At 35.3% G+C, this 13402-nt stretch overlaps 1 protein-coding gene and 1 pseudogene across 1 annotated transcript in view; one reads left to right on the forward strand and one right to left on the reverse strand.

Moving 5' to 3' along the window:
* Nucleotides 1-1596: 1596 nt before the first annotated feature.
* The window catches only part of DPY19L4 (dpy-19-like 4 (C. elegans)), a 59769-nt gene continuing 47963 nt past the window's right edge, over nucleotides 1597-13402 (reverse strand). Inside the window, exons 16-19 of the mRNA XM_006884581.1 lie at nucleotides 12889-12971; nucleotides 11811-11943; nucleotides 5241-5399; nucleotides 1597-2194 (exon numbers count right to left, since the gene is read on the reverse strand). Coding sequence (XP_006884643.1) covers nucleotides 2030-2194; nucleotides 5241-5399; nucleotides 11811-11943; nucleotides 12889-12971 — 540 coding nt within the window. The 3' untranslated portion in view covers nucleotides 1597-2029. The remainder of the gene's footprint in view (nucleotides 2195-5240; nucleotides 5400-11810; nucleotides 11944-12888; nucleotides 12972-13402) is intronic.
* LOC102865483 lies at nucleotides 8096-8425 on the forward strand (annotated as a pseudogene).

A 13402-nucleotide genomic window follows, 5' to 3' on the forward strand; every position in this document is an offset into this window, starting at 1 on the left:
AAGAAATTAATTAAAAGTTCCACAGTTAAAATTTTCTAGTGTTATTAACTATGTTTAAAAATAGAAACAAATATATGTATTTTAATATCTGATATAATTTCTATTAAAAACTTCACATTCTCCTTTTTTTCAAATAATGCTAAAGAAAAACTATGTAAAAACTTGAAATAAAATTTTCTCTAAGAAGTAAGTTGACAGAAGAAAAAGCACCTTGATATATAAAAGCTAAATAAGACATTCAAACCTAATTTAGCAAATGTAATAACATAAAGCAATAAAAAAAAATCAATTAAGTCTTTCACATTACATTGAAAACAGTTTGTGTTTCCCTTACAAAATATGCAAGCTTTTAAATGACATTGTTTTACACATTATAAGCACAGGTGCTGCGATGTGACTATTCACTGTATACTTAGTTAAGTAACTATGATTACATTGTCATAATGTCTGAAGCTAAATATGAATGAATCACTACTAAGATAGACAAGAGTCAACCTGAAGGACACACAGTCTGCAACTATCTCTATATAGTTAAAAAAACTGTAAAAAAGCATGAAATAAGAACCAATGAAACTAATGTAGTAGATATCACATTGCCATAAACAATTCTTAAGCTCCAAAAGAATAAAGTGTTTAGTCTAAGAATGCATGTGCTTTTGTATTTTTAAATATATTTATATACATATCTGTATCTAACTATATATATAGGAAAATTAAGACAATGGAAGCATATTCCCTATCAAATTAGGAGTAATAGTACTAAAAATGCAATTTTTGTTCCACTAAAAAATGAAAATTTTCAAAACCTGTTACTTAAACAGGTAACATAAAACTAAAACATTTATACCCATCTTATTAAAATGGTATATCTACAGAGTATTTATCTTGAATCTCTTTATAATGCCAAATTAATTATTTTAGACATTTTACATAAGTGATTAAAAATATGGTAATACTTAAAGAATATAGTAATCAGACTACGAATATGTGAATTTTATTATAATTGCCATTTTCTCCTTAATGTTGAAGAATGCATTAACTTTCTAAGTAACAGTCCTTGTGTTTTAGAGTAAAATATCTATAGAGAGAGATACGATTAACAGAGTCTGCACGTATCTCCAGGTACAGTTGCTCATTTCAATATATTTATTCTTTTGATAAATATCTAGTTTTATAAAGGGTATATGCTCCGTTATCTATATTTTTAAAAAACCCAAATAACATTCTTAAAAATTACTATTTTTAAAGATACAGAAATAAAAAGAGTTACAGTTTTGTCATAATTAAATTAGTTCTAAATTTATGGGCATAACTGAAAAAGCAAACAAACCACTTAATATAGTTAAAAATAATAAAATACAGTTATCATGCATTTTGTATTATAAGAAAGTGCACACTAATACAAGCCGATGATGATGTGAAAAGAAGCATGGAATATTGAGAGTTCTGAATACGGTATACATCTTTATACACATACACATATCCTTAAAAATCATTTTCATTTATATAATTTTCACTTAAATGCTACATATTTTAAGATAACATTTAAATTCATTTTTATGGTAATATTTCAGTTCTATTAGAAACCACAAACAACTTTAAAAACTTGCTTGAAGGGAAGAATAGTTACTTCTATCATTTAAAGCATTTGTTAAGTGTTTTGCTTGCGATCCATACTCCAACTTTAAACAGTTTCCAATTTCAAGATCAATGTTATGATATAATGAAGGTATGTGGTGAAAATCTTACATATTAGAAAGTTAAAACTTTTAAAGAGCGTATTATTAGTAAAGAAGACAACTGACTGGGCTATTGCCAGGTGTAGATTTGACACTGTGCCAAAAAAGAGTACTACTTCATCTTCTATTTCCCACAGAACTCTGGATCTGGTCAACAGCAAGATGGGAAAAGCAGCAGCAATGTTTCAAATGGCTAGACTCTGATCTGCAAAAGATACTGTGTAGGTAGAAGAAAAATCACATTTTACTTCATATAGTGTAAGTCCCTGAAATAAAGGTTCTGCTATTTTTTAAGACTGGAAGGATATCACAGTGTTGATTTTATATACAAAGTAGGATCTGTTCCAGTATACTCTAGTGAAATAATTCACGTATGGAGAATAGTTAATTTTGACCTCATGGCAAAATCGTCCATATTTTGAGTACGTCAGCTTGTCACCTTCTTCACAAATCACCTATCAAAAAGATATGAAACATAATAGTAAAATACTTGTGAGCGGTATAGGAGAAATGCAATCAATGTTATTTTTATTATTAATATTTCTATGAAAAAGTGCATCATTGCTAAAAGTGAACCACAAAGTATCTCATATGGTATAATAAATAGAAGCTTCATAATTATCATTATGTCTATTTAATTCTTGAGCTTCCCATTAAAAGTAAAAAATTATGGTAGAGTATATTTTCACTTTTTTAAAGACTTAATTCTAAAATTTAGAAAGAAATGTCTCCAAAATCTATTATCATTGCTCTGGTGACCCTTGTGATGAAGTTTATCAAGGCTGAGAAATGGACATATTGTATTCCCAATATATTCAAACTCTTCTTCGTGTGTAGAACTGACTTATAATTATCTAGTAAATAAGTAAGATGTGAACTGACTTATAATTATCTATTACTTATAAATAAGTAAGTTGATGTGACTTAACCAATACAAAGCTTTACATTCTCACCTAACAATGTTAAGATAGCTAAGATAATGTAAAGAACTTTTTTACAGTAAAATGCAGAATATTTAAGAGTGAAATGTGAATTATTCTATATCCATATCTGGCACTACATGACAGAAGTAACCCCATCTTCAAAAGGGAGCAGAACATGGACTGCAAGGCTTAAAACAATGTGACTATGTCAGGACTACCAAAAGTGATCTACAGGCATAATTCAATTCCAATTCAGATCCTGTTACCATTCTTCAAAGAAATGGAAAAAGTAATCACCAACTTTATATGCTAAGAATAGACATCACTGGATAAGCAACATGCTACTGAAAAAGAAAAACAAAGTAGGAGATCTGACACTTTCTGATCTCAAAATAAACTCCACTATCACAGTAATCAAAACAGCACTGGCAAACTGCAAATGCAAAGAAAAATGGAATAGAATTCAGAACTTAGAGATTAAAGGAATTGAATTCAGAACTTAGAAGTAATAGTCACCTATCAACAGGTGAGTTTTGACAAACAGAAATCCCTATGTACGTCAAAAGAATAAAAAGAACCTACAGACTAGGGAAAAAAACCTGCCAAGAGACTCATATCTAAAATGTATAGAAAACGCCAACAATTCACCAAGAAAAATACAACTCAATTACAAAATGAGCAGAGGACATAACGAGACACTTCAACAGAAGAGTCTGAGGGCCAACAAACACATAAAGAAAAACTCAAGATCATTAGCTACTCAAAACTCAACTCACTGCCATCAAGTTGGAAGCGACTAAGCTGATCTGCAGGCAGGGTTTTAGAAACCGTAAATCTCACTGGAGAAGACTTGTCATTTTTTCCCTGAGGAGCTCTAGGTGAATTCAAACTGCCAGAGAGGTGCCACCTTTGGGTTAGGAGCACAACTCCCTATGGACTAGGCTATCAATCAGAGTTCCCTCAAAAACTGTATAAGGTCACTATTATAAAAAGCTTAAGAAAGATTTACACTCACATAGAACCATTCTTGGATGGGTACCAGAATGAGAAAGAAGGGAGAGAGAGGAGAAAAAAAAAATTAGTAAATAGATAATAAATACATATCAAGATGAATGAAAGCAAAGGTACAAAAAGGAGATGATCAGTACATTATTGCTAAAGGAAAAGAAGACGCTGAGAGATATACAAGGCTTACTAGAAATCAGAATTAAAGGCAGGAAGTGAGTAAAGTGTGATTATATAGAGGGATTTGTAAATAATATTATAAAACAAATTATGTATGAAACATTGAATAAAAAATTTCTTTATAAACTTTCACTCAAAAATATATATATTATATATACACACATATACATACATATATATATACATACATAAAGGAGCAGAAAGTGAAGGCAAACTTGAGCCAGAACAGAAAAAATCCAGATACTGGTCAATATAACAGTACTTGTTGCATATTCATTGTTTAATAAAATTTCCTTAGTTAGTTGACAAATCAAAGAACACAGAAAATATCAATGAAGGAAATTAAAAAATACATGAAGCATAAAACAGAGTAAGTTTATATTACAAAATTGAAAACATCATGGAGAAAGAAAGTTGGAAACCACTAAAATGAATTTCTTACCTCCAAACTGAGGTTATAAAGAACTGTGATAATTAGGAAAGTCTTGGCTGCAACCTGACTGGACTTTGCAGTTCAACTGAGAATGACCTACATTTTCCCTATGGTTTCCCACTTCCAACTGTGCTGGGAGTCCAGGCATGCTACTCTAAGAAGCACTAATTTTCAGATACACAAACTCTCTGTCAGCCTTCTCACTTGCCAGATACACAATACTTATACTATAGGCTGAAAAGTAAGAAATCTTGGTATAATAGCTAAAATAAATATAGAAATTAAGATCCAGCTAAATCCTAACAACTAAAGCAGCTTTAAGGGTCATTTGGGGGGAAAAAGTTGCTCTGAAAATATTAATTTGGGGGAATAATATGGACTATATGTACAGGAACTGTGTAAATATACCAATAAATTTTACTAAATATAGTATAATCTCTCAATTTAAGAACACAGCAAAATTCTATTTTCTAGATTATTCTGATTAATAAAAATAAAATTAGCATTTAATTCAAACTATGCCATCTTTTATTTCTAAAAATGGAAATTATTTTTCCCTTGAAAATGCTCGATTTTACATACATTAAGAAATCCCTAAATTAGAATTGCTTAAAAGTAATATGTGATTAAGTATTATTTGTATGACAACAGTCCAGAATAAGAGCTGCATAGTGAAGTGGAACAGGGGGCAGAGGGGGAATTGTAAAACAATGAAAAGCAAACTGGGGGGGACAGGGAGGAAAACAACAAATGAATGAAAATCCCAAGTTCGCTATAAACTTTCATTAAAATCTCAATAAAATAAAAAAGATAACCCTAAAACATATTTAACAAACTTCCCTCATGATTTTCTAATTTTAATTTGCATTCTTAAATTCCGAAAATAGTCTTATCATTAAAAGTTTAAATGTTCCTTTTTCTCGAAACAAAACAGCTTTACCTTTCCAAATGATTACTTACATGCCCATTTGCGATGTCTAGTAAGTCTTTAACTCTACATCCTCGCGTGGTTCCCACCTCATTGCAGATAGCATCCTCTACAATTAGATAATTAGCTTTGTAGGATGTCAGTATTTTGTAGATATCTTCAGCAGATCGTTTTGAATAGATTTGATAGATCTGAAAGGATATAATACCAAAAAGAGCAAATTTAAGAGACGGAAATACTATTAATCAAGCTATACAGGCATTGAACATCTGTTTGGATTAATACACATTATTTTTGGTACTAGGTGCCAACTGTGGAAAATACTCATTCACTAAAATTTCAATCCTACCTTGAGGATATGTATACATATGTCTTTTAGTGTTGTCCAGATGAAAAATAATTAGCAAACCTAATGTGATCTGGTCCATAGGGAATGGTGCTTATGACCCCAAAGTCAAGCAACTACAAGGGAGAAGGATGGACAATCTCTTCCTGTGAAATTTACAGTCTCGAAAAATCCACTGGAGGGTCACCTATGAGCTGGTTCTGACTAGATGCCAATCAGTAGTAATGTGGTAATTAATGAAATTATAAGATACACAGCAATCTTAACATGCATTCTTCATTGATGATGTACTTTTTTTTAAGGTTTAAACAGGCTTTATTGTTACACGTTGGGGCCCCCACGCAGGGCCTTCTATTTGTGGTTCCGGGATGTCACCATGGAGACATCAAGAGGTCATGATTGCAGGAGAGGTAATGGAAGGACTTGATTCGGGGCTGTCCAGACAGGAATGCAGGAACATGATTAGATGGTCCAGGGGTGCTCAGGACACAGAGCAGGAGAGGACGGTCCCCTTCATTCCCGCTTCTTGTAGCTCTCCAGGTGTGACAGGACCCAGGCCGGCAGCACAAGGAAACAGATAAAGCAGGCCGTGAGCCCAATGATGGAGTCCATGACCCCGACCTTCTCCCACGTCGGCTTCGAGTGGACATGGGCTTGCGGCACCAGGACCCGCCGGGCCGGCCCAGCAGGCCCCTTAGCAGCAGCAGACTCGGCAGACATAACGGCCCAGTGTGGACTACAGACTCAGCTGCAGGCCAAGGTCAGGAAGTCAAAATGGCTGCCCATTGATGATATTCTTGATATCCTCCCACAGTTCATTTGATCTTCACTCATTGGGGTACAAGGTCTAAAACCTGTTCCTGAGATAGTTTTAAAATTTGAGTGGGATAGAAAATTTTGGTTCCTGTATACTTAATTTTCTTCAATTTCAGCTTGAACTTGCATATATGAGTGGTTGGTGATCTGTTCCACAGTCAGCACCTGGCCTATTTTTCACAGTTGATATTGAGCTTTTCCAGTGATTCTTCCCACAAATGTAGTTGATCTGATTCCTATGCATACCACCAGCTGGAATCCACGTGTACAGTCTGCATTTATGTTTCTCATTATAAGTATTTGTAATGAACAAGTCATTGATTGTACAGAATCCAATCATTCTGTCTCCAGCACCATTTCTGTCACCACGTTCATGTTTTCCAGTTACCAATCCTTCTTCCGTTTCCAACTTTTACATTCCGTTCACCCACTATTATTAATGCATCTTGATTGTATGTTCAGTTGACTTCTAACTGCAAAAGTTGGTCGAAGTCTTCTATTTCCTCCTCTTTTGCTCTAACTATTGGTGCATATATTTCAATGATAGTGGTATTCACTGGACTTTCTTGTATGCATAAGGGAGGCTAGGCTCTATGAGGAAGAAGGTGGGATCAGGATTGGAGAAGACTCAATCAATAACCTACATTATGCAGATGACACAAACTTGCTTGCTGAAACTGAGGAGGACCTGAAGCACTTGCTGCAGAGGGGGTTAAGGATGTAGCCTTCAATACGGATTAAAGTTCAACATCAAGAAAACAAAGATTCTCACCCCTGGGCCAGTTGTCAGCATCATGATAATGGTGAAGAGAATGAGATTGTTAACAGCTTTAGTTTGCTTGGCTCCACAATCAACGCTCTTAGTATTAGCAGTCAGGAAATCAAAAGACTAATTGTAGTGGGAAAGTGTGCTGTCAGGGACATCTCCAGAGTACTGAAGAGCAGCAATGTCAGTCTGGAGACTAAGGTGCACCTGATCCAGGCCATAGTCTTTGCAGTTACTTGCTATGTTCAGAAAGCTGGACAATGACTAGGGATGATAAAAGGATTGATGCCTTTGAGCTGTGGTGCTGGAGAAGAGTATTGAATAAACCATGGACTGCTAAGAGGACAGTTTGTCCTTGAGAGGGTGAAACCAGGCTGCTCCTTGTAGGCAAGGATTCTGAGGGTCTATATAACATACTTTGGGAATGTTGCAAGGAGGAACCTGTCCTTGGAGAGGGACGTCATGCTTGGGTGGGTGGAGAAACAGCACAGGAGGGGATGACCCTTGAGATGGACTGACTCAGTGACTGGGGTAATGGGAGTAGGTGTGTCAGAGAGGGTTGGCTCAGGTTAAAGTAGGGTTCAGAGATGTTGTACAGAGGGTTGCTATGAGTCACAAGCGACTTGAAAGCACACAACAACTTTTAACAGGTATAAATATGCAGTGAATATAGACATAGAGTAGAAAAGAACATTTTTCTTGTCAGCTGTCAAGGGTCTGACTCCAAGAGACACACTGGGACAGAGTAGAAATGCCCATTAGGGTTTACTAGCCTATTTAAAGATGAAGATCAGTTTTGTTAAGAAATTAGTCTTGGCCCCAATCACTGAGCCGCTGCCGAGGACTCAGCTGCCTTCCCCTTAAGCCCCCTCGCTTCCCGACCCTCCGTCTCCCTGGCCCCCTTCTCCCACCACCGCCTTTTGCAGGCCGTTTCCACCAAGGAAAAGGAATCATATTGCATGTCCACTATCCAGAACCTCCCACTCTTTCAACCTCTTTGCTGAGGCAAGTAAGGGTGATGACCTGCTTCCTGTTGGGACTAAGGATTATATCCATATCAGAGAAAAGGCAGGAAGACCCTCACAACTGTCCAGAAGATTGCGGATGATTACGATAAAATGAAACTAGTAAAGGCATTTAAGAAGTTTCCCTGCAATGGTACTGTAATTGAGCATCCAGAATATGGAGAAGTCATTCAGCTACAGGGTGACCAGCGCAAGAACATATACCAGTTCCTTGTAGAGATTGGACTGGCTAAGGATCACCAGCTGAAGGTTCAAGAGTTTTAAGTGTTTGTGACTCACTGAAGCTTAAGTGAGGATTTCCTTGCAATGAGTAGAAAAATTCCCTTCTGTCCCTTGTTACAAGTTTAAAATTTCACAGCTTTTATAATCTAACTATTTGGGGTCCACTTTTAACTTGGACTAATGTAACTCTTTCATGCAATAAACTGAAAAGAGCCAAAAAAGAAAAAGAGAAGAAGACCCTGGATTTGACCCTAGAGTAACATGGTTTGAACTGTAACATGGTTTGAACTGTCTGGGTCCACTTCCACTCAGATTCTGTTTCTAAGATGCCGTGTGACTCTCATCTTCTCAGCATGAGCACCTCGTCACTCTAGTCAATTACACAGTGCAGTCAACACTGAACTCTTATAGCCATCCTGCATTTTTAATCATATCTAGTTCAATACTGTAAACTTTTAATAAGACCGTAAGGTCTCTATAAAGTGCCACTCGTGATGCTGAAGTGCTCCCAAGAATAGGAGAAACAAGAATACAGTTTTAACTGCTTGATATGTGATGTAGATTGAGAGCTGCAGCTATGGTGTCAAGATAAATGAATCCAGATTAAAGATCATAGTAAACAAGAAAAGAAAAATCTGTAAAGCCATGCCTGCAGGTGAGAAACTCTTGCACTTTTTGCAAAATACATTTTTAACTTGTACTGAAAATGTAGCTTTTATGTAGGTGCAGAAAATAATACTAACAAATATATGCTAATCAACTGCATATGATATCTAACCATAAGGTCAACAAGCTATTAGTAGTTAAGTGTCTGGAGTTAGTAACTTATTACAAATACATAGGTGTGTACACACACACACACACACACACACACACGTGTGTTGTCAGATGCTGTTGAATCTGCTCCCACTCACAGTGATGCTATGTTGTTGTTATTGTTGTTATGTGCCACTGAGTCACCTGCGATGCACGGTGATCGTATGTATAGCAGTTCTGAACCCGGACCTGTTCTGAGCCAGTCTTACTAATTCTGACACACCAACCCCCATTGCCCCCGTTACTGTATCAGTCCATTGCATCCCCTCCTGCGCTGTCCCTTCCAAGCATGATGTCCTACTCCAAGGACCAGTATCTCTCTCTCCTGGCCACATTCCCCAAGTATGGGAAATGGTGCTTGAGCAGAATAAAGTCTTGCTTGATGCTATGCCATCACCACTGCCTCTACCGTGCTGAACACTGCTGCAGTCACTGTGTCAACCCTTCTCGTCAAGGGTTTTCCTATCTTATCTATTTCTGTCATAACAGAGATACCACAAGTGTATGGCTTTAGCAAATAGAAATTTATTCTCTTGCCGTTTAGAAGATTAGCAGTCCAAGGTCAGGATATAAACCAAGGGGAAGGCCTTCTCTCTGTCAGTTGGAAAGCACTTGTTTCCTTCAAAATCTATAGCCCAGCATTTCTCAAAGACCTCTGGTGCATTCTGGCCTTCATCATATCAAAGTTCCTGTGTAGAGGCCCAGATCCAAAATGGCGTACTTCACTCCTGGAAATTATTTCTTGACTGTACTAAGGGTTTTCCCTTTGTCTCACTTCCCTCTCCTTTTCAATATAGTTAGATATACAATCATATCCTAGTAAAGGAGCTCCTTTAATATCAGATTAAGGCTATGATGGGATTAGGGAGTGTTAATCTTCCTTTAACTGTTTAGGGAGCTCTGGTGACCTAGAGGGGAAGGACTTGTGCTGCCAACCACACACAATGGTACCAGCTGCCCTACAGGAATTGAATGTGCAATCTTCTGTTCCATTTACAGCCTTTAAAAACCCACTGGAGGGTCAGCTATGAATCAGTTATGACATGATAACACATGTTGTTGTTGTTGTTGTTAAGGGCAGGCGACTCATAGCGACCCTATGAAGGAGAGTCCTCGATGCTTGGGTGCCTTCAGATCACAGGCAATCCTTCTGCAACTTCCACATTATTGTATGTATATGTATACTGGAGGGACACGATTCAACCCATGATTCTCTGCACTGATCCAATCGTGGGAGTTGTGTCAGTCTCTATTGGATTAGTAAGTGGCCTAGTAGTAAGGAGCTGCAATGCCAACCCAGAAGCAGGCAGAATTCTATAAAATTTAAAATATTTAGAACTCTTGGTTTGCCATTAGTTTCAATATGAAATTGCCATTTAAATTGATAACAAGTACTTAAAATAGCTTATTCCCTGAACAAAAATTAGATGCCTCTCAACAATAAACTAAAATAAATCATAAATACACATATATATTAGGAATATATACCCACTGCTGGTGGAAATATAAAATGGCACAACTAATGCTGGAAATGTTTGGTAGTTCCTTAAAGGCTGAACATAAAATTACTATAAACCCTGTAATCCCACTCCTTTGTGTAGATCCAGAAAAAGAAGTGATGGCAGCAAAGGAAATAGATATCTGCACACCAGTGTTTATTGCAGCGCTTTTCATAATAGCCAGAACATGGGAAACAACCAAAATGTTTAGTAATTGATGAATGGACAAACAAAATGTGGAACACACAAGGAGAGATTACTTATCCATCCATAAAGAGTAATAAAGTCTTGATGCATACCATAAATGGATGGATTCTGAAAATATCATGCTGAGTGAAATAATAAAATATATCAAAATAAAAAATTATTAGTGGTTATCAGGGAGAGGAAGGAGGGGGAAAGAGGACAGAGGGACACTGAGTTTATGTTAATGGTGGCAGAATAAACATGAAAAAGAATAATGAGAAGAGTTGTGCAACTTAAAGAACATAATGTTATCGAACTGCACATCTAGAGATTCTTGCACTGGCGTATGTTTTGTCACACATATTGTCACCATTTTTAAAAATAATTAATTTAAAGATTATTTTAAAAACAAAGATTGTTCTTGTTATGTGACATCAAATTAAATGTCATTCTAATGTTACAGCTGGTGGGTTATTAGTAACAACATATGTCCAAAAATAAATCAACATTTTGTAAGCAGTAACAGAATTTTCATTTGAAAGGGCAGAGTATCAAGACATTATTTGACAATCTTCCTTCAGTAATTTGAATAAGAGCAATAATATTTTCAAGAGAGCATTTCTTTTTGCAAAATATTACACGTCACTTCTCTTGTTATTTTTTCTAAAATTTAATGTTGTTCTTTTTCCTTAGAAACTAGCTACACTATTCATAAAATAAAGAACTTAATGTTTTCAATTGGCTCTCTTATTTATTAAATATGTTATAATATTTGGTAAAAATGAAAGTTAAAGAAATCTTATATTGTAAGATGGCTTTTTTCTACTTTTTTCTGCAATACACTAAAAACATATGCATCATTATTGAAGCATGATAAACAAAAATGTTATGAAAAAAACACATATGTACAATTTGAAATGTCTTACATTTTCATTCCTTTTGAGAAGATCATCATCATTGTAAAGAGGCAAACTTGTCACCATCCCTCCAGTGCATAATTTAATCACACCCATTAACTGTGGACTCCCTGCAAACACAGCTGCCACAGGAGCTTGCCTTCTGCAAAGAAACATAAAGATTACACACTGAAAAGCACACTATTTAGATCAACTCTGCTCTAACTTCATTTACTGTACATTGCACACATAAGTTTCAATATCATTTGCATTTAATGTATGGATTCACTCTAACAACGGAGTAACTGTGTGCAAGGATAGAGATATAGAAATTAAGAAAGACAAAAAGCAAGACCCCTGTTTTCAAGAGGCAGTATGGAAGGCAATAAAGAATAGTTCTATATCAGGTGTGACTGTCACTATTAAAAAATAATGCAAGGTAAGAGGATGGTGTTTGACAGAAAAATACTATTTTAGACAGAAAAATACTATTTTAGATAGATTGGCTAGGTAAATGCTAATACCTTAAATTCTCACATTCTTCTTTTACAAGTTATTAATGCAACAGCCCAATTGCTTCCAACTCCAGCTATGCTCTGAGTCTTCTCTATTCTCATCCTTGTCTTTTTACACAGGTAACATGCATAAGACTTTTTCCACTCTAAATTATGATGTCTCAATCACAACTCCCTACCTCCACAGGCTCAAGGTCACATCTTCTGTGGCCACTAAATCTATTGGTTATTAAGATTAACAAGCCATCCATCCCTCAACCACCTTCAAGTTAAGAGGAAAGGAAGTATAATTGGATAGTCAATATTTTCTAGGAGTTTAAAAGAAGATGGGTCTTCAGATTATCTAGTCTGCCATACTGTCAAAAGTAGAAGTCTAAAATCGCGAACTTATTAATGCTACTTTTTTTTTCAATGCTACATTTTTTACTATAGTGATTTTCAAGACTAATTTTCTAACTTGAAAATTAAAATTTCAGAGTTCTATTAGAAAAAATTTGGCAAAGCATTAATCATTATTTTCTCTTAATCTACTGGATACTTAATAATGACTCAATAAAAGCTTAGCAAATACTTGTAGGCAGTTCAATTCTTACTTTATCCAGGTCATAAGTTCCACTGTATCGGGGTCATAGAATTCCTGTAGTTCTGATAACTCTGTCATTAATCTTGGAAAAAACTAAAATCCAAAACAAAATTCCCAAAAGATATGTATAAGTATAAAGCTGAAAACTGTCCACAGTATTATAAAACATTGTTAATGAATTAACTTAAGGCATACATTGTTCTCATGAAAATAAAATACCATGAATTTTATTACTTTCTTCCAGTGGCTTCCTCATTTTTCTCAATCCAAATAGTCATATATAGTCAATTAATTAGCTAGAATCAATATTTATCACCAGACAACTAATCAATATTTTATTTCATATACATACATACCAATTAAGGAAATAAGTAAGGTCAAAGGATTTGCAAATTTATTGGCAATTACTTTCATATTACAATAAGTAAAAAACTTCTAGATTTCATAGATATTAAAATTTTGGAGATGCCAAAATATTTTTTAATATTAAGACCTATCTATTTAGCAATTTCTATTTCCAGCAT

The sequence above is a fragment of the Elephantulus edwardii genome, unplaced genomic scaffold (assembly GCF_000299155.1).
Source record: "Elephantulus edwardii isolate Elephantulus edwardi_28Jun2011 unplaced genomic scaffold, EleEdw1.0 scaffold00036, whole genome shotgun sequence".
NCBI classification, from domain to species: Eukaryota; Metazoa; Chordata; class Mammalia; order Macroscelidea; family Macroscelididae; genus Elephantulus; species Elephantulus edwardii.